The 20,529-nt window shown below is 41.2% G+C and overlaps 1 protein-coding gene across 1 annotated transcript in view; it reads right to left on the bottom strand.

Annotated features, from left to right (window-relative positions):
• Positions 1-237: 237 nt before the first annotated feature.
• Positions 238-20,529, bottom strand: part of LOC139472512 (leupaxin-like) — a 66,860-nt gene continuing 46,568 nt past the window's right edge. Inside the window, exons 3-10 of the mRNA XM_071254988.1 lie at positions 19,196-19,406; positions 14,616-14,748; positions 14,086-14,254; positions 11,630-11,854; positions 9,844-10,017; positions 8,768-8,883; positions 7,171-7,285; positions 238-6,248 (exon numbers count right to left, since the gene is read on the bottom strand). Coding sequence (XP_071111089.1) covers positions 5,982-6,248; positions 7,171-7,285; positions 8,768-8,883; positions 9,844-10,017; positions 11,630-11,854; positions 14,086-14,254; positions 14,616-14,748; positions 19,196-19,406 — 1,410 coding nt within the window. The 3' untranslated portion in view covers positions 238-5,981. The remainder of the gene's footprint in view (positions 6,249-7,170; positions 7,286-8,767; positions 8,884-9,843; positions 10,018-11,629; positions 11,855-14,085; positions 14,255-14,615; positions 14,749-19,195; positions 19,407-20,529) is intronic.

Below are 20,529 nucleotides of genomic sequence, written 5' to 3'. Positions count from 1 at the left end.
TCATTCGGAATATCCTTTGTTGACCTCTGGAGGTTGCAAGATCAGAAAACACATTCCTACTGCCACTTTACCAATCTGGAAAGCAAGGCTCTAATTTGTCAGATGAAAGGTCTGTCTAACGTGACCCGTAACAGGATGTCCTGAGATCTTTGTTTAGCGGTAGTGAGAACTAAGAACAGATTTTAATGAGTTTGCACCACAAGGAGATCAGTCACCACAGAAAACAAACAGCAGACCGGATGTATTGATAAAACATTTATTATAAGAGTGTGCATGACAGTTACCAAATGACAACAGTGAAATTCTCCACTTGAGTCGCAGGCGAGAGGCCCCCAACAAGTTTTCCATGTTGCTAGGGTGCTCTATACAGACACGACCTGGTGACCCCCAATCACTCCAGTGAAGGCACTTACTGTGAAGTCACACACAGAAATAATCCAATATTAGGGGCACAGTCTCCTGGAACCTAGTTTCAGTTATTCTCACTGAAAAATAATTCTGTGTTTTCTTTGTTTCCATGTCAGTGCATAGCATGATTACCTCATGAATATTCATGTGACATCATTAGAACAATAGCTCAGCTTGGCGGCATCTCTTCAGGTAACGAACATCTTCCTAGAAATTCTTTACTAAAAATAAAAGTTGAATAATGTAAAACCTGTATTTACTCAGAGCAGATAATCTCTACTGTTCTCTTAAGCCTAATTAATTCATGGTCTCTCTCTCTTTCTTTTACCCCAAACGTGTTCAAGTACTTAAATAACTGTACAATCAAAAGCCATTGTTATTCTTGATTATCTAGGGTAAATATATCATCTTTCTATACTGAACAAAACAAAATAGATATCATGTCTACTTTGGGAGATTTTGTTATGGAATTGTGCTCTGTCTTCACTACAAAAAAATATCCCCCGTTTCTTTATGATCCTTTACTTTTTTTGTTCAGTATATAATGAGAAATACCACAGACCCATTTGTTTGTCCAAAGAATTTTCTTCCATAACCTCCACTAACATAAAAAGTGTACTAAGTACTGAAGACTGAAGTAATACTACCAAAGGTTATCTGAACATACAAATATGACAAACGTATTTAGCATGTTTAGATTATCATGTTCCAATGGCCATGCATCCCATCTTCTATAATCCAGAAAATACATTGCCTTTGACAGCAAGCCCATGTCACATACATATTGACTTACAGGCTTTGTAGCGACACAAGCTGTCGTCCTAATTTCTTTAGTCCAAGCTAAAATACTCCTCAAATATCACAATCAGTGAAGCAGATGTAGGCGCCAACAAATGAATACGTCAAGATTGTCGTCTATGAAAAGCCAGTGCTGTTTTGAGAAAAATGCAATTTGACTTTCACTCCAAAGAAATTGTTGTTCAGGAAGAAGTAACTCCAAGATAACCCCTACAGAAAGTCACGAGACTTGCCTTCTAGCTGGTTGTTAGTGAGTGAGTGAGTGAATTAGGTTTAACGCTATTTTCAACAGTATCGTATATCAGGGCATGTCAGCTTCAGTTGGAGGAAAGCCCAAGTGATGCAGGTCGAAGACATTTACTACTGTAGTGAAACCCATGAACTCGGGTATGGTGCTTACAAACCTAGAAACAAAATCTACGAAGTGCCAAGTACTACGAGTAAAACGATATTTCAAACTACTGATGCATTGCAATTGTTTTCCATCTGATTGTACAATATAGTAATGTATTTAAAAAAAACAATGGTATTGTTGACAGTGGGCAGAGCAATCGATAGTTTCAATTGTCGCAATAGGTCATTATTAAAACATGAATTATAGAATAATGTGTCAGAAAACTCAGATTTCAAACTGCATATCAGAGTTACTTCCCCTTGGATTGATAAGCGACAGCAATACTTTATTCATTTCTATTACATTGTGTAATATAACTATTAAGCTTAAAGCTGGATAAATAGTAGTATCGCATTACTATTGCAATAGTTGACAACTATCGCAGTACTATTGCAATAGTGTGGTTACTATTGCAACACAATTGCAATAGTGACCATATCTTCAATAGTCCTCCCTACAAAATACCCTTGTTACATGCACGTAAGTTTACCAGGGATAGACCTGCATGGTAGCATCATGTATCAACGGAGACGTCATTAAGGCAAGGATTCAGTGGTCTATCACAAGATCATGTCGTCTCTGAGAAACAAACATTACCATGGTTACATGTAGCACTTCTTCACCAATCATACATAAAAGCTCAATAATGATCATAAAAGATATAAAATTAGACATAGTTATATCAATGTAAGTAAAAACCCATATAAGCCTGAATTAACATTCAAACTTGGAACAAATGACTTCAAATGCTGACATTATGCACCCATACTTTGCTTACATTAGGAGATCAGAAGTTGTGATTAAGAGCTGGAACAAGTCATTCATAAACTGATGAACAGCGATATGTGAGTCGCGTTGTGATATACTTGTGCAATATGCAATTATATGAACAAGACATAGTTGTTTGTAGCAATCAACATGCTTGTTGTAAGAGGCGACTAACGGGATCGGGTGGTCAGGCTTGCAGACTTGGTTGATGCATGTCATCGATCCCAATTGTGTGGATCGATGCTCAAGTTATCAATCACTGGATTGTCTGGTCCAGACTCGACTACTTACAGACCGCCGTCATATGGGCGAAATATAGCTGAGTGCGGCATTAAACAACAAACAAACAAACAATATTTCATTAGATGTTACAAGGAGTCAGCTCAAAGACATATTTTGGATGCATTCTGCAAATTGTGTGAGTGTGGTTTTATGCCACTTTCACCAAAATTCCTGCAATATCATGACGGCGACACCAGAAAAGGGCTCCTCATTGTATCCTTATGGGGAATCGAACCCCGGCGTTCAGCGTTATGAGCAAACACAGTGAATACCAGTCTACCCACCCTGGAGATGCAGATGGAGATGAACACATAGAGTGTATCATATTTATCAAACAATTCCAATTTCAAGGGACAGATTAAATTATCTCAAAAAGTTGTTTGTTTCTTTGTCACTTTAACAAAGAATACTGCAACTTGTCATCATACTGAGAGTCAGATATCCTGGGTGTTGACACTGTATGTATGCATGGTGAAGCAACAATAGGACTGGGTCCGTTAACACAAGGCTTTGGCACGAGAGCAACGCAGAACTGATTATCTGTTAGAGTGAGATGCAAATGAAACTAAAGACTTCTAGTGCGAAACACAGGCCACAACAAATCAAAAACTTTCACCATCAACAATTTTGACCATTTTTAATACTGTTCAAGGTTTAGAAGGACCGCTTCTCATCTTTGATAAAAAATAAAATATTGCCTAAAACTTTCAAATTCATTTCATGGTTTGCCATAAGTAAGTTTGGTTTTACGTCATTTTTCAACAATACCCCAACAATATTACAGTGGCGGACACTTCATCAACTTCAAGTGAGTGAGTAAGCTGGGTTTAACGCTGCTTTGAACAGTATTTCAGTTATATCATCAACTGTTGTCAACTTTAAGCACATTTATAGGACTTCCTTAAAACCGAAAACAATTTTCAATGAGGCTACAAAAATGAAACAATTTTCAAATCCAGGCACATGTTGCAAGAAATTTGCCCCGAGTTCATAATATTCTCAAAAATAGAAACAAAAATTCTACCTTCATGATTTCCGTTAGTCATTCAAGAGGACTGAATCTGCCAATATACCGCTCATCAATTACATATGTAGAAATGTTATATAAAGCCAACCAACCACCCTGTCCCCCTTACTTAAGGTAAAGCCACGTTAGGCCCTGTGTCATTCATTTGTTGCGGCCTATCTCCTCAACGCAGAACACACATAGTTGCATCTCAATGAAGTATCCATGTGCCAATTTGTCTATCTGCATAGAAGCAGCTAAAATATCACAATGTAGATACCAAGCAAGAGAGTTACCTCCCTTCCTGTGTACACAATGCACAATTAATCAACTGTGTTAAAACGGTGTTGAATCAACAAACATCGAACCAGTGTTTTATGTACATAATTCTATATATCCATTTCTGAAATTAATGGCAGGTTACACAAAGCAGCAGGCTATGTCATATCTCTGTAACATATATAACATGGATAGATGCTACCAGTTATAATGTTGATTATAATACAATCACAATACGCACAAGTTTGATTTCAGAAGTGTCGACATAGTCATCAGGACTCCCTTGTTTGAATGAGCAGAGTTGCCTCCCTTTGAGCACAACATCTCTCAGAATAGGATTGTCTCCCTTCGACAGGGATCAGCAAGCCGAAGTTATTGCCAGCTGATGAAAGATATTGGGAAGTCAAGTGTCATGAGAAAGAGTTAAAATAAGGCATATGATGTTGTTTCCATAGGCAGTCATAAGGTGACAGAAAGAAAAAGACACATGCAGTATTACTGAGAACTGATGGCAGGTCGCTCATCAGCAGGCGAAGAAGTGACGAATAGAGTGTAGGCTTGTCATCTTGTAGACAGGTACAGGAACCAGTTTGCTGGAACCGGTTTACAGGAACCAGTTTATAGGAACCAGTTTAAAGGAACCCGTTTATAGGAACCGGTTTGTAGGAACCAGTTTATAGGAACCAGTTTGAAGAAAACCGGTTTATTGGTACTGGTTCTCTGTATTCAACTCTAAAACCTGCAGGTTATGTCAATCCTCAGTCATGATGATACAACTAAACGAAGGCTATGTCCTTGATGTGGCTTGGAGTAAGCATAAAATATATTTCTAAAATCCTTTCGGTTATATTCGGTTACTAGAAACACAGGCAGAGTCCAAGATGAAATGGTACCATGTCAGTTGTTTAGATCTTAAAAGGGCAGCTGATTGATGCGCCCACTCTTGATACATGTATTTCTCAGTAACAGGCCATGCACATGGAGCAGTGAGATTGGTGGTGTGGAAAATATTATCTAACAGACAGCTTTCTGCCAGAGAGTTTGTGAATGATGGTGATGCTGCTGTAATATTTCGGATGTAATGTTGAAACAAAGACTGGCACTCATGACTGTTTCTTATGGAGGAAGGTGTTTTGGTTGACTGGTAGGAAATATACTTCATAAAAAAAATAAAACTTTCATGTGATCACCCCCAGATGTCCTAGATGCCTTTGTTGCTGGGGAGGTCAGTATTGGGACATCCTCATCACACTTCAGAGGCAGTAGGGATCCATACGGACTGAATTCGATCATCGCACTTGTATCACTGCACAGTTATCCAGTGTTTAGGTAGTGATGTCTCGGGAACAGTATCCTGAATCTTTGCATCTTTGTGCACACAGTCAGTACGTGTGTTTTATGTGTATAGATATCTGGCAATGTTGTATCTCATAATTTTGTGTCTGTATCCTGTATCCTATTAATCAGTATCTAGTATTCTGCCTGATCTCTGTCCTGAGTCCAGTACTGTCCTTGTATCCTGTTCTGTATCTTGGTACGAGTGCCTGTATCTTGTACCTTGGTACCTGTATCTTGTATCTTGGAACCTGTATCCTGTTATCCTGCTGGAACCTGAGTCCTGTGCTCCTGTGCTAGTACCCAGTCAGAATCCTGCAAGTATTTCCTGCATTGATCAAGCTTTCCGTACCTTTGTATTCCACACCTCGGTAGATGTGTATCCTATACATGCACCGGCCTCAGGAACATCCAGCCATATGACAACATGTCACATGACATCCACCAGAGTGTTGTGGTTTCCTATCGGTCTCAACCGACTCGGAATTATCACACTAGCAAATCCATCACATCATTTCCAATCCTATAGAGATTTCCAATAACTGAAAAAGCATAGCATAGAAAGGTCCTTCTTTCTCTGCATACAAATAGCAGCAGAACCGGCTGCATTGTGGTGCACCGATGTGCATGCGTGTGCTCAGTCGGTAACTGGTCACGTTCATCATGCTACATGGCGATCCTGGAAGACATGTGTGAACATGGGCTGGGGCTTCAGCCAAACAGCTTGACGAAGCAGGGGTGACAGTAGGGTTTGTCTCCCTGGTCCTTGAACGTCCCCTTATTCAGCTGCTTTAAACAGAAGGCGCACACAAAGTGTTCGGGGTGGAACTTTTTAAACATGGCCGTGATGCACCTTCCTGTGATGGGCTTCTGACAGCTGGCGCAGAGGGAGCCTCTTTTGGCGTGGTAGTGAGTTTCGCAGTAGGGCAGTCCGTCGTGGTCAAAGAAACTGCCACCACCGAACGGGCTTCGGCAATCCTGGAACAATCAAACAGGCTGTTAGTCAAGGGTTGTGGATATTTTTTCATAATTGAGTTAGTGAGTATGGTCTTACACGTCTTTTAGCAATATTCCAGCATTATCACGACAGGGGACACCAGAAATGTGGGAATCTAACCTGGGTCTTTGGCGTGAAAAGGGAACACTTTAACCACCGGGCTACCCCAATGCCCCTGTTCTTGATTGAACATTAACTGATTCTTATGAAAGTAATTATAAAGATATGCACTAAAACAGGAGATTTGATAAAAATTTCAGTGATATTGATCAATTAGTGAGTGCCTTGATTGAGTATACTTTTATTCCGCATTTTGGAACATTCCAGTAATACCGTATTCAACATAATTCCCAAAATTAGAAATAGGGGACTCTTATTAGAATATTTTTTTTGGTGAAAAAAAAACAGAGTTGAAAGAAATATTTCATGGTATATGCTGACAGCCTGAAATGTTTATGTCCGACAGATATATTTTTCCAGAATTTAATTGCCCATAATTAAGGGTGCATATAACACACCAGTGCGTATTGTACGCGAAAATATAAGTCTTGTGTACATTGATCAATTGGAAGGGGTGCCAATAGGGATTGTTCACTAGCCAATATATCAGCAAATATCGCCGTGAGCGCTTATTACGTCGAATAGGGTATCACGGTGGGAAACAAATGGGCTTCACACGTTGTACTCATGTGAGGAATCCAACCCAGACCTTCAGTAACCATTTGTGTCGAGCACTAGGCTACCCACTGCCCCTATTGTTCAAACAACATCACACAAACTATGTGGTGTCACAGAACATGTGGACTACTGCGACAGATCATAGTGAGTGACGTCACAGCGATCAAGGCTGTCACAATGTTCAAAGATAATGTTGCATAGAGACAGCAACGACTACGATCTTACCCAGCAGACGAAGCACTCGGGATGCCAGTGGCGGTTCAGCGCGGTGATGTAGTTGTCCATGATGGGGTTGCAGCAACCGCCACACTTCGGAGCAAACATCTCATAGTAGTCATCCCTGGACACAAAATAACCCAAGTATTAGTTATGGAATGTGACAGCAGTACAAGGAAATTTTAATCAGCTGTTTCTCATATTCCCAAGGCAAGGGAGTCCAGTCCAGTTTCCACCCTTGCCGAACTAGCCTGGTATTATGGAGTTACATTTTGGCTGGACTAACGAGTCTATGCATAGTCCAATCAAAATTGTGCATCGAAATCGAAATCCGGTTTGTAAACTGTCCTGCAGTTTTCGGTCGATTGCAGGATTTGCAAAGCATGTGCATCGCCAACTCGTTGTCAACAGATATTTTCCAAATCTTTTCATATTTTTAATCAAGGTGCTCACACATTGCGCGATGTAAGACCCGTTTTATCACAACATAGACCTTGATTATCAATCAGATCATCTTGACTGGGCGCCACTGTTTTGTTTCAAGCAAATGCAAGCGATACAAGAGGTGGAATCTGATACGTTGGGAAGATGGCTGTTTCTAAGCATATGTTGTTTAACACCACAGCAACAGACATTTATGTAGCCCTGCTCAGAAGCAGATATTTAGCCCCAAGTCTGCAGAAAAAGTCAGTAAAATTTCCCTTGTTGGAAATAAACTTTTCTTAATTCATGTTAATATATATAATTAATAACAATTTTTTTGGCTTTGTATTTCACTGATAACAGAACCAATAAACAAGAGGAATAAAGGTATTTATACTGCTTAGTTTTATATCATTTTGTTGAATACAATGTTAAAATCCAACTGCATTCAAGAAAATAATAACTGAAAAAATAAATTCCAATTTTGAACAAAATAATTATATTTTCACAATTTGCCTGCAGGGATGCTTTGGCTTGGAATCTTGCATAAATCCCTGCTCTAGAACAGTGGTCTGCAGATATTCTGAAGTCTGAACCAGATAATCCAGTGACTGAAAGCATGTGCAATAACCCATGTCACCTGGGCCAAATGAGCCCCAGAGCCCCATGATCCTCTCCTAGCTTTCATGGCACTAGAAGGCATGGCACCAGAAGGCAATGATGGAGAGAGCACCGACCCCCTGCAGGGGGTAAAATCACATGCTACAATCCATCCTCAGTCAGCAAACAGAACCCTCTACAATCCATCCTTGGTCAACAAACAGAACCCTCTACAATCCATCCTTGGTCAACAAACAGACCCCTCTACAATCCACCCTTGGTCCAGAAACAGAACCCTCTACAATCCATCCTTGGTCAACAAATAGAACCCTCTACAATCCATCCTTGGTCAACAAACAGACCCCTCTACAATCCATCCTTGGTCAGCAAACAGAACCCTCTACAATCCATCCTTGGTCAACAAACAGACCCCTCTACAATCAATCCTCGGTCAGCAAACAGAACCCTCTACAATCTATCCTTGGTCAACAAACAGACCCCTCTACAAACTATCCTTGGTCAACAAACAGACCCCTCTACAATCCATCCATCTACAATTCGTCATTGGTCAACAAATACAAACCTGCAATATGCTTTTCCGTCCTTTTCATGAAATCCCTCCTCCCCAAATGGGCGGCCACACTTCGTGCAGAAGAAATGTTCTGGATGCCAGGTCTTACCCAGAGCTGTGATACATTTCTGAAACAAAGCAGGAATCCAAGGCTTTGTGAGAAGACATGTCACAGATAATTAACTACTTAGTTCTTCCTAGAAGACATCCACAACAGCCTGTCTGATTCCATCTCTCTGTGGCTGTCAGCAAGCAGGTTTGCGTGAAAGTAGTCCCAAATGTCTGTTCAGAAATGTGGAAACTAATTATGCGCACAATCTTATCCTTCGTTTCCTAATATCAGCAGTGAGGTAATCTGAACCAATCTTACTGAAACAGATCCCACCTGAAACCTTTGTTAGTGTGTGTGTGTACGTACATCTATCATAGATCTACTGTCTGTCGATGTATAGATCTACGATGTGTTCACAGTCTATGCTTAGGTGCGTTAGTGTGTATGTGTACTTACATCTACGATGTGTTCACAGTCTATGTGTAAGTGGGTTAGTGTGTAGGTGTACCTACATCTACGATGTGTTCACAGTCTATGTGTATGTGTGTACGTTTACTTACATCTACGATGTGTTCACTGTCTGTAAGTGTGTATGAATACTTACATCTACGATGTGTTCAGAGTCTATGTGTAAGTGTGTATGAATACTTACATCTACGATGTGTTCACAGCCTATGTGTAAGTGTGTATGAATACTTACATCTACGATGTGTTCACAGTCTATGTGTAAGTGTGTACGTATACTTACATCTACGATGTTTACACAATCTATCCGTAAGTATGTATGTATACTTACATCTACGATGTGTTCACAGCCTATGTATAAGTGTGTAGGTATAATGTCATCTACGATGTGTACACAGTATATGCATAAGTGTGTACGTATACTTACATCTACGATGTTTACACAATCTATCCGTAAGTATGTATGTATACTTACATCTACGATGTGTTCACAGCCTATGTATAAGTGTGTAGGTATAATGTCATCTAAGATGTGTACACAGTATATGCGTAAGTGTGTATGTATACTTACATCTACGATGGGTCCACTGCAGTAGCCACATCGTGGTGCAAATAGTTCGTGGTAGTCTCTCTCACAGAAGGCCTGATTGTCGCGCTCGTAGAAGTTCTTTGTCCCGAGTGTTTCATTACAGTGGCTGCAGGTGAAGTGCTCCAGATGCCAGATCTTCCCCAGAGCTGTGATCACCTGCAGATGTACCCAATAACATCATCATATGGACACAGTCAGCAAGCTTCCCTAGGAGTTAGACTATGGGTAACTAATGATCTCTTATAATCATACTACTAAAAAAAACTTATGGACTACCCGATTCTTTCTTGACAGATTAACAATAGTAATATGAAAGAATTATGTGACACTTCTTTTGAACTTCTTTTGAGTTGCACAGAATGACCAGTTTAACAAATCATATATACATGTACTATACATCTACTGGTCAGTTTGTTGTTTGGTTTATTTAACGTCATATTCAGAAATGTTCCAGCTATGATGGCAGCCTGTAAATATTTGAGCCAGGAGGAGACAAACCAGTGATTGATATCAACAATAGATACGAGTGAGTGAGTTGGGTTTAACGCCGCTTTTAACAGTATTCCAGTTTACTGTTATATCACGGCGTGTCAGCTTAATGTGGGAGGAAAGCCCGAAGTGATGCAGGTCTTAGATGTTTACTACTTCGGTGAAACCCATGAGCACGGGTATGGTGCTGACCAACCTAGAAACATAATCTGGGCGAACCGGGATTCAAACCCACAATCATAGGTTTCTGGCGTCCCCAAGGGATGCAACTCTGCACAGTAAATCGCGGCGCCTTAGACGACTGGGCCACCCGTGCCCCCACACAATAGATACGAGCACCCACTATCAATTAAGTTACTGAGCCCTACCACCTGATCCATTAAGTCGCTTGTATGACAAGCATAGGTTTCTGAGGACCAATTCTTACCCGGCTGTAAGCAAGAGGAACAATCTAAATGTTCCACTACATTAATGTAGTGTAGGGTAGATGACTTCTTGTTTTTGTGAGAAAGGATTGCTTAGACATTGCAGCAATTATTTCACCTACGTTTGAGGTAGCTGTTGTAATTACCTACTCAACTATTTTCCATTGCCATCAGGTCTGCAAGTCAAAAACCTCAGCAGATCCCATTGTTCTGGTATTAATCCTGGTGTCAATTTTACACAGTCTGCTGCAATAGCTCACCTGGCCCACGACGGGTCAGTTGCAATCAGCACACCCTCTTACCCCATTAGTCTTAGTGCTGATCCCCTATGTTATACCCCCATGTCTTCTGTAATAGCTCACCTGACCCATGACGGGTCAGTTGCAGTCAGCACACCCTCCTACCCCATTAGTCTTAGTGCTGATCCCTGTATGTTATAACCCCATGTCTTCTGTAATAGCTCACCTGGCCTAGGACAGGTCGGCACACCCTCTTACCCCATTAGTCTTGGTGCTCAAAAATTTGTTAAACCATGTCTTCTGTAATATCCCACCTGGCTCACGATGGGTTGATTGCATTCAGCACACCCTCTTACCCCATTAGTCTTAGTGCTGATCCCTGGATGTTATACCCCCATGTCTTCTGTATTAGCTCACCTGACCCACGACAGGTTGATTGCATTCAGCACATCCTCTTACCCCATTAGTCTAGGTGCTGATCCCAGTATGTTATACCCCCATGTTTTCTGTGTTAGCTCACCTGGCCCACGACGGGTTGATTGCAGGCAGCACACACACCCTTAGTCTTGGTGCTGACCCATTTATAAAACCCCCATGTCTTCTGTATTAGCTCACCTGGCCCACGACGGGTTGATTGCAGGCAGCACACACACCCTTAGTCTTGGTGCTGACCCCCTGTTTGTTCATGTCAGACTGCAAGTCCCCAAGCATGGTCTCCAACTGGTTTGGTGAGGGAATACTTGGGTTCATTGGACTGGTCGGTGTCACCTGACGTCCTGTACCTTTGTTCGGTTTGGCGTATGCTGGTTCTACACTGGCTTGTTGAGGCTTGTTCTGAAGCTGTGAAAACACAAAATTTAACATTGAAAATACATTTCTTACATTAAAATTTTTTTAAATCTTTTCAACAGAAAACGTGGATAATATGTGTTGAGTTTACAGTCCTTGAATCACTGGCATGATCTACAGAAAGAATAACCTGTCCGGGATTAAATATGTCATTATTCGCAGCCTTCTAAACACCAACCCAGTTTTGGTGCAGAAGCACCAAACTTTGAACTACATAGTTTATGTGCATATAAAGAATATAAAGCAACAATATCTAAGTAATCCGGGCAGATGATTTCAGACAATATCACAATAATCAAGTCTAGAAATATTTCAAAACTATAGTAACTTGCTCAGTAAACAGTCTCAATGGGATAACGTGGAAGACCATATGATAAAAACTTAACTGACAAAAAATAGGTGCAAATTTGGTCCATTACATCCCAGTCTGGTTGTCCTCTTGAAGAATGATACTGGCACAAAAAGGCAGAAATGTGCACTGGTAGACTATGGCCATTTCCTAAAAAAATCCCTATCTGACACTCAAAGGTTACATTCTTACAAATAAGTGATTGTTTGAATTCTGACATTACCAGTGGTAGAAATTCAATCAAGTGAATGATCTTTTAGCAATATTCCAGTAAAATCATTTTGTACCCACTTGGGGGTATTGAACCTAGGCATGACGAGTGAACGCTTTACCCACTTGACTTGAAATTCGACATGTTAATTGGTCTGAATAGTGATGATACACAAGGACACCCAGTAAAAAGTTAACATTAGATGCACTAACTCAGGCTAGCCGGCGAATGTGAATTTCCATCACCAATAACTGTAACATCTTGGATCATGAGATATATTCATTAGAGTTTAGACACAGCCACTAGTCCAGTAGTCAGAGGTTAGTCACAAGACTTTAGGACCAAGCTGCTTGGTCATAAAATGTAGTCAAGTGGCATAATCATGTCCAAAATAAACTGTTTGGCCTGATCGGTTGAACCTATCTGTTAACTAAAGTGCCTGAACAGTAGAAGAACAAGCATCTGCTGACTAATTGGCCGACTCCATGTGCACTAGAGGAACAAGCACCTGCTGACTAATGGACTGACTCCATGTACAGTAGAGGAACAAGCACCTGCTGACTAATGGACTGACTCCATTTACACTAGAAGAACAAGCACCTGCTGATTAATGGGCTTACTCTATGTACACTAGAAGAACAAGCACCTGCTGACTAATGGACTGACTCCATGTACAGTAGAGGAACAAGCACCTGCTGACTAATGGACTGACTCCATTTACACTAGAGGAACAAGCACCTGCTGACTAATGGACTGACTCCATGTACACCAGAGGAACAAGCACCTGCTGACTAATGGACTGACTCCATGTACAGTAGAAGAACAAGCACCTGCTGACTAATGGACTGAACAAGCACCTGCTGACAAATGGGATGACTCCATGTACACTAGAGGAACAAGTACCTGCTGACTAATGGACTGACTCCATGTACAGTAGAGGAACAAACACCTGCTGACTAATGGACTGACTCCATTTACACTAGAAGAACAAGCACCTGCTGACTAATGGGCTTACTCTATGTACACTAGAAGAACAAGCACCTGCTGACTAATGGACTGACTCCATGTACAGTAGAGGAACAAGCACCTGCTGACTAATGGACTGACTCCATTTACAGTAGAGGAACAAGCACCTGCTGACTAATGGACTGACTCCATGTACACTAGAAGAACAAGCACCTGCTGACTAATGGACTGAACAAGCACCTGCTGACAAATGGGATGACTCCATGTACACTAGAGGAACAAGCACCTGCTGACTAATGGGATGACTCCATGTACACTAGAGGAACAAGCACCTGCTGGCTAATGGGATGACTCCTGGGACAAAAAATTGCTGGCTGTACACAAGATGACATAGTTAACTCTCTTATCTACATAAGCTGCTCTCTTGCTAATAAAATCAACTCCAGAAGACATTAACTAAAACATCATAGTACAGTCAAAGAGGAGATCCTTCTTTCATGGCATCAAAGTTGAGTTTCATCTATCTAAAACTTTCGCTTCACGGAGAGCTGGCAACTCATCAGAAAATGGAGCAAGCTTGAGATGAACATAGCGATATTAATAATTGAAAAAAGATAACTTATCAGGCTGTCTAAAAGTTAGCACTGGTTGAGTGGCATGGGCTCTAAAACAGAAAACACAGAACAAAGATCTTACTTTAAACTCAGACAATGATGCCATAAGATCATCCAGCTCCTTGGTAGCTGTAGATGCCCCAGGGGTGGGGGGAGCATTTCCAGGGTGGCCGTTAGGAGCAGGGGGACCTCCTCTTACTTGCCCATGGGGGGAAGAGGGGTCAGAGTAGTGACCTAGGTCGTTACCAGCTCTGAAAAAACGACACCAAACACATAGTTTCACATTTTTACATTTAAGACATAAAAAGACTTCTTGATCAATCTTACATAGGTTGAATCCAAATACATATGAGTTCACTTAAAGGTTTAATTTGGATGAAAAAAACGTCTCACAATAACATATATCCATAATACTTTAGGCATAATCTTGTCCCTACACACAACATGAGACGTTTCATCATTCAATCAACTTCTGTCACAAACTGTTTTACGAAATGTACTTGAAAAGGACTCAAAACCCAAGTACAGTTTCCTCAAAGATAAACATCTGATCACAGAAGGAACTGACTTTGTAACCTGTAATGTAAGGTTTAAATCCCTATGAGGACTTACCCGTGAGGGGATGGGACAGACACTTCCAACTCATCCAGCAAAGACTCGACTGTTGCTCGCTCGGAGGGGCGAGAAGGTTTGGGAGCTACTGGGGGAGGTGCTCGCCCTGTTCCATTCACGATTGGCTCTTTTCCTGTGATAAAATAAAATAGCCATGAATCTGAGGATGCTCTCGGCTCCTAATTATGCTTATCTGGGATCTGGACATGAAGTATGAGATGAGGAGGGGTTATTTCCGTAGGGGTCACCCATCATGTTGGCTCACTTTTCTTTAAGTGATATAAACAGAGTTTTATCATTACGATATGCTGCATCTGGGATCCTTCCATGCCAAAATCACAAAAACTCTTTTAATTTTCAACCAAGAATCTGGCTTTCAGAGGAAGTGGTTATTTTTGGTTTCTAATTTATCTTTAGCAGCAGCTCCTCTGTGAGCTATCTGTGTGTTGTAAAGTACTTGTGGAATGTCGGCAGGGCAAGTGTCAGTGATCACACCATGTTTCTAACTTAAGTTTGAAATTCACGAAACACATCTGCAAAAGCTTGATCTATTTTAAAAACATGTTTATTTCTTTCCATCTCTAATGCAGTTCCTTTAGGTCAGTTGGTAGATATCTGAATGTGCTATCTTCTATATCTGCTAGTATAAATATAGAGTTTCTAAATTGAGAGTCTGGTTTTAGAAACTTGCTATCTCTCAAAATACACATAAACAAACTAATAACCTGGGCAGGAAAAACAACTTAGCATATACCTGCACCTGGTGAAACATACACCTGTACGAGGTGCAACATATACCTGTACCAGGTGCAACATATACCTGTACCAGGTATACATATATCAGCAACAGGTGCAACATATACCTGTACTGGGTATACATACACCAGCAATAGGTGTAACATGTACCTGTACCTGGTGCAACATGTCAGTACCATGAGTACCAGGTGCAACATATACCTGTACCAGGTGCAACATATACCTGTACCAGGTGCAACATATACCTGTACCAGGTATACATATATCAGCAACAGGTGCAACATATACCTGTACTGGGTATACATACACCAGCAATAGGTGTAACATGTACTTGTACCTTGTGCAACATGTCAGTACCATGAGTACCAGGTGCAACATAAACCTGTACCAGGTGCAACATCTACCAGCAACAGGTGCAACATATACCTGTACCAGGTGCAACATCTACCAGCAACAGGTGCAACATATACCTGTACCAGGTGCAACATCTACCAGCAACAGGTGCAATATATACCTGTACCAGGTGCAACACATACCTGTACCAGGTGTACATGTACACTAGCACCAGGTGCAACTCTCTGTTGCGTAATATAACAAAGATCACAGTATGTATGTTAAAAAACATACATGTAAAAGAAACAGTCTTCTTATCACATTTTCTATTGAACATTATAGAGATTAGGCTGAATGCTGCTTTGAGGTGTATTTCAGTTTATCAAGGTATGTCAGCTGAAGGAAAGTTCACAGTGATGCAGGTCAGAGAGGTTTGGTCAAACCTGTACAAGAATAATGCTCAAAGACCAGGATGGTAATCAGGCAATTCTACGACCACTGGAAAGTGGCACAGACATTCCGGTTGAACTTGTATTATTGGTATTTTGGGACATAATTGCTCAATCATGTGCTACAATTACCTGGTATAGGTCTATTTAAAGTTCAACTTTGAACACTCTACACCATGTACACAGGAATGTATCCAAAAATTGAAACAAAGTGCCTTTGGCAGGCAAATTGAAAAAAAAATCTTGATACTGATCAACATTAAACTTTTTAAAAGTTCTTATAAAAATAAATTCCGAGGAATTGGGAAATTTTACAGTCATTTGCTACAGACATGGGGCCAGATATAAGCCCCTACAGATAAATCACGGCTACAATTCTGGAAACTAACACATGTACACAGAGATTGTTCAACCATAAGACGGACACCTTCACACAAAGTGCAGAGATGAAACTTCTCCTCGGTTCCTGGTTTAATTTGGGCTGATGTAAGCTGATTCTGGTGTAACCTGAGTCATGCTGAAGGCATCTGTGGCCCAGAACCTGGCAGCCTGGCAAGATAGAAGCCAGGCTCAGTGTTGACTACTGGTTATCTACTGTCTGTCTTATCTGTGTAGCATGGTCATAATCAAGGGCATATGCCCCTAACCTGTGTAACACTGCTGTAACCCCTTGTGGGAGGGGGATAGCATATACCAGTGGGGGAATATGGCTGTTAACCAGTGGGGAATATGGGTGTTAACCAGTTTGGAAATATTGCTGTTAACCAGTGGGGAATATGGTTGTTAACCAGTGGGGAATACAGCTGTTAACCACTAAGGAATATGGGTGTTAACAAGTATGGGAATATGGATGTTAACGGGTTGGGGAATATGGCTGTTAACCAGTGGGGGAATATGGCTGTTAACCAGTGGGGAATACAGCTGTTAAATAGTGGGGAATATGGGTGTTAAAAAGTATGGAAATATGGATGTTAACTGGTTGGGGAATATGGCTGTTCACCAGTGGGGGAATATGGCTGTTAACAAGTGGGGAATACGGCTGTTAACCAGTGGGGAATATGGCTGTTAAGAAGTATAGGAATATGGCTGTTAACTGGTTGGGGAATATGGCTGTTCACCTTTGGGGGAATATGGGGCAATATGGCTGTTAACCAGTGGGGGAATATGGCTGTTAACCAGTGGGTAATATGGCTGTGGGGCAAAATGGCGGGAACTAGACTAACATATAATCTATGAAATCATTTATTACACAATACATTTGTCTCCTCAAAAATAATAAATAAAAATTCCTGATGCTGATTATAGGTGGATAGACCAGCTTTTACATAAATCTAGATTAGTGTTGTTTTCATAAAATACATATATTCTGAAGTCATGGTCCAGGACTAGGCTCTAACCAGAGGGGGAATATAGTTGTTAACCAGTGGGATTATGTAGCTGTTACCTTGAGGGAAGATTTTATGCCAGATCATATATCGATACAAGAGGGTCTATGTGTAAACATAAGGAAGGCATTCAATATACTTTCAAAATATATGGTAAAGATGCTATGTTGTGAATATATGAAAAGAATTCTCAAGTTTTGACAAAAGCTTACTGAATATGTTTGGGTTGAGCTCCCTTTAACCATGAATTGTTTGTTTTTAGTAATGTGATAAACTTTAGCCCAACATGAAGCAACAGCTAACAGATGTCTCCACAGGCAAGTGTTTTAGTTTGAAATTTACCTCTGTTCGTCAAGCAGTTAATGTTTGTTTGTTTGTTGTTTAACGCCTCACTCAGCAATATTCGAGATATATGACGGCAAGTTCCATGTAGGTTGAAATGGTAATGTAAATGCACACATTCTAGCAACTTGGGTTGTATACTCCCCAAGGAGTTGAGAATTAATTTGGAATGCACAATGATCCACGGACTAGGATAATGGCCTGCACTTTGAGAGGACATGGTCTGAAAGTCTTTCACTATAGTAGCCTATTACTATTATTATCATCATTATTATTGTGTTTTCCCTCTGGACAGAGAATAATCAGCACTGCAACATCAGTGATACAGTGCCTCATGCATAATTCTAGCCTGGTGTATGTGCTCTTATTGACACCTCACACACATCTACATAATGGAGCATGCTGTAATTACTAACTTCCTGTAAACAACCCGTGCTCCACTTTACTGCCTGTTGGCTACAAGTGCCTGAATACTCCTGCATACACCATGTAGCTGTATGTATGTGGCAGTATGTAGCTGTTTAGGTCCCCATTTTGATTTGTACCCTATGTTCCCATGGGTTTTTTTCAGGACACTTGCATTGCCTTTGCATGTGTTTGTGATTGGAGGCACAAGGACAGGACACCTTTTTGCAAACATCAGAAGTCATCACCATTAGTGAGTGAGTAAGTGAGTGAGTGAGTGAGTGAGTGAGTTTGGTTTTACACCGCTTTTAGCAATATTCCAGCAATATCACGGCGGGGGACACCAGAAATGGGCTTCACACATTGTACCTATGTTGGGAATCGAAAACGGGTCTTCGGCGCGAAGAGCAAATGCTTCAGCTACTAGGCTACTCGGCCGCCCCTCATGTTTATGAAATAGTCATAATCATACATTGGACTCTGATTTTAGCAGAGATTTTTTTATGATTATGGAAAGGGTTCTTTTGCATATCTATTTATATGACAGTGTTATCATCTCAAGGATAGTGGCCCAGGTGGTCTTGGATCGAAAGTGTTTTATGCTCTCTATGTTGTTGACTCCTGACAACTTCAACTGTTTGAAATGTGTGTGTGTTATTGTGTGTGTCTGTGCGTGTGTGATTAATGGCACACTCAGAAATATCACAGCTGTATGATGGCAACCTGTAAATAATCAAATCTATTGACTGATCTTGTAAACACTGCAAGGTTAGGATGACACGCTGTGACCCAAGCCACTGGGTCTAACCAGCCGGCCACTTTATCGCCTCTTACGGCCAGCATGGGTTGCTGGAGACTAACCCTAACTCAGAATCTCATGGGGGGTAAAAAACAAGATATGTGCTCTCACCGCCAGTGGACTTCTTCTCGACCTCAGACAGGAACTGAGCCGAGTTGAGGTCCTGCAGGAGCTGGTCCAGCTCGGACAGGTTGGAGCTAAGCTGTGACATTCCTTGCTGTTGTCTCCCCTTGTCTGGGATCGAAGCCAAGTCGGAGCTCTGTGATGTGTCCGATGTAGGGGTCGTCTCTCTCATACGAAAATTCTGGGGCTCGTAGATTGGCTGCAAGAAGAGAAGGGTAATCACACATTCTGGAGGGTTGAAACACTGCATCTTCCAGTGTCATCAATAGCTGGATTAGGGGGTACCCTCCAAGGTTAACGAAATATGACTGATATAAACCAATTGGATAACATTCATCCAATACTGATCCTGCACTTCCTGGATTCAGCACCTCAATATACTGACTACTCCAGTACGTAACTCCTGTTTGCTTGTTTGTTTGTTTGTTGTTTAATGCCTGACTTAGCAATATTCCAACTGTATGATGGCAGTCTGCAAAATATTCGAGTCTGAAAAGGACAATCCAGTGATTGACATCATAAGCATCGATCTACACAATTGGAATACAATGACACGCATCAACCATATCAGCAAGCCTGAGCACCTGATCCTGTTAGTCGCCTTTTACGACAAGCATAGTTGCCTTTTACGGTAAGCATGGGTTGCTGTAGACCTATTCTACCCCGAGATCTTCACGGGTTCCTGTTAGCAGGGGATTTAAGACTCGACTAGATTTACAGCTCATTTCAAACTGGTGGCTGATGTTTGTTTGTTTTTTTATGTTTCACTCCTCAATACTCCAGTTATATGGCAGAACCCTGTAAAAAAATCAAGTATGGACCAGACAAACCAGTGATTGATATTCTGACCAACTTTGCATACCCTCAGGGCTTCACTCCCCAATACTCCAGTTATATGACTGAACCCTGTAAAATATCAAGTATGGACCAGACAAACCAGTGATTGATATTTTGACCAACTTTTATACGCCCCGAGGTACAATGACACAATTAACCCACTTTGTCTGTCCCCCCATCATGATCTGACCAGTCACCTCTTATAAGCAACAGTTGCTGGGGACCACTTCCAACCTCAAATCCCCACAGGACGATGACACGGTGGTTTGTATCATGATGCATCAATGTACTATTCCCATCCCATCCTATCCCATACAGACCCGTGAAGATTCCGTAGCATAGGTCTTCAGCAACCCATGCTTGCCGTAAAAGGTGACTATGCTTGTTGTAAAAGGTGACTAATGGGATCGGGTGGTTAGGCTCGCTGACTTGGATATATGACAGCGGTCTGTAAATGATCGAGTCTGGACCAGACAATCCAGTGA

This window comes from Haliotis cracherodii, unplaced genomic scaffold (assembly GCF_022045235.1).
Source record: "Haliotis cracherodii isolate W230 unplaced genomic scaffold, xgHalCrac1.p SCAF_24, whole genome shotgun sequence".
Classification (NCBI taxonomy): Eukaryota; Metazoa; Mollusca; class Gastropoda; order Lepetellida; family Haliotidae; genus Haliotis; species Haliotis cracherodii.
This window is presented reverse-complemented; position numbering and strand designations above follow the sequence as displayed.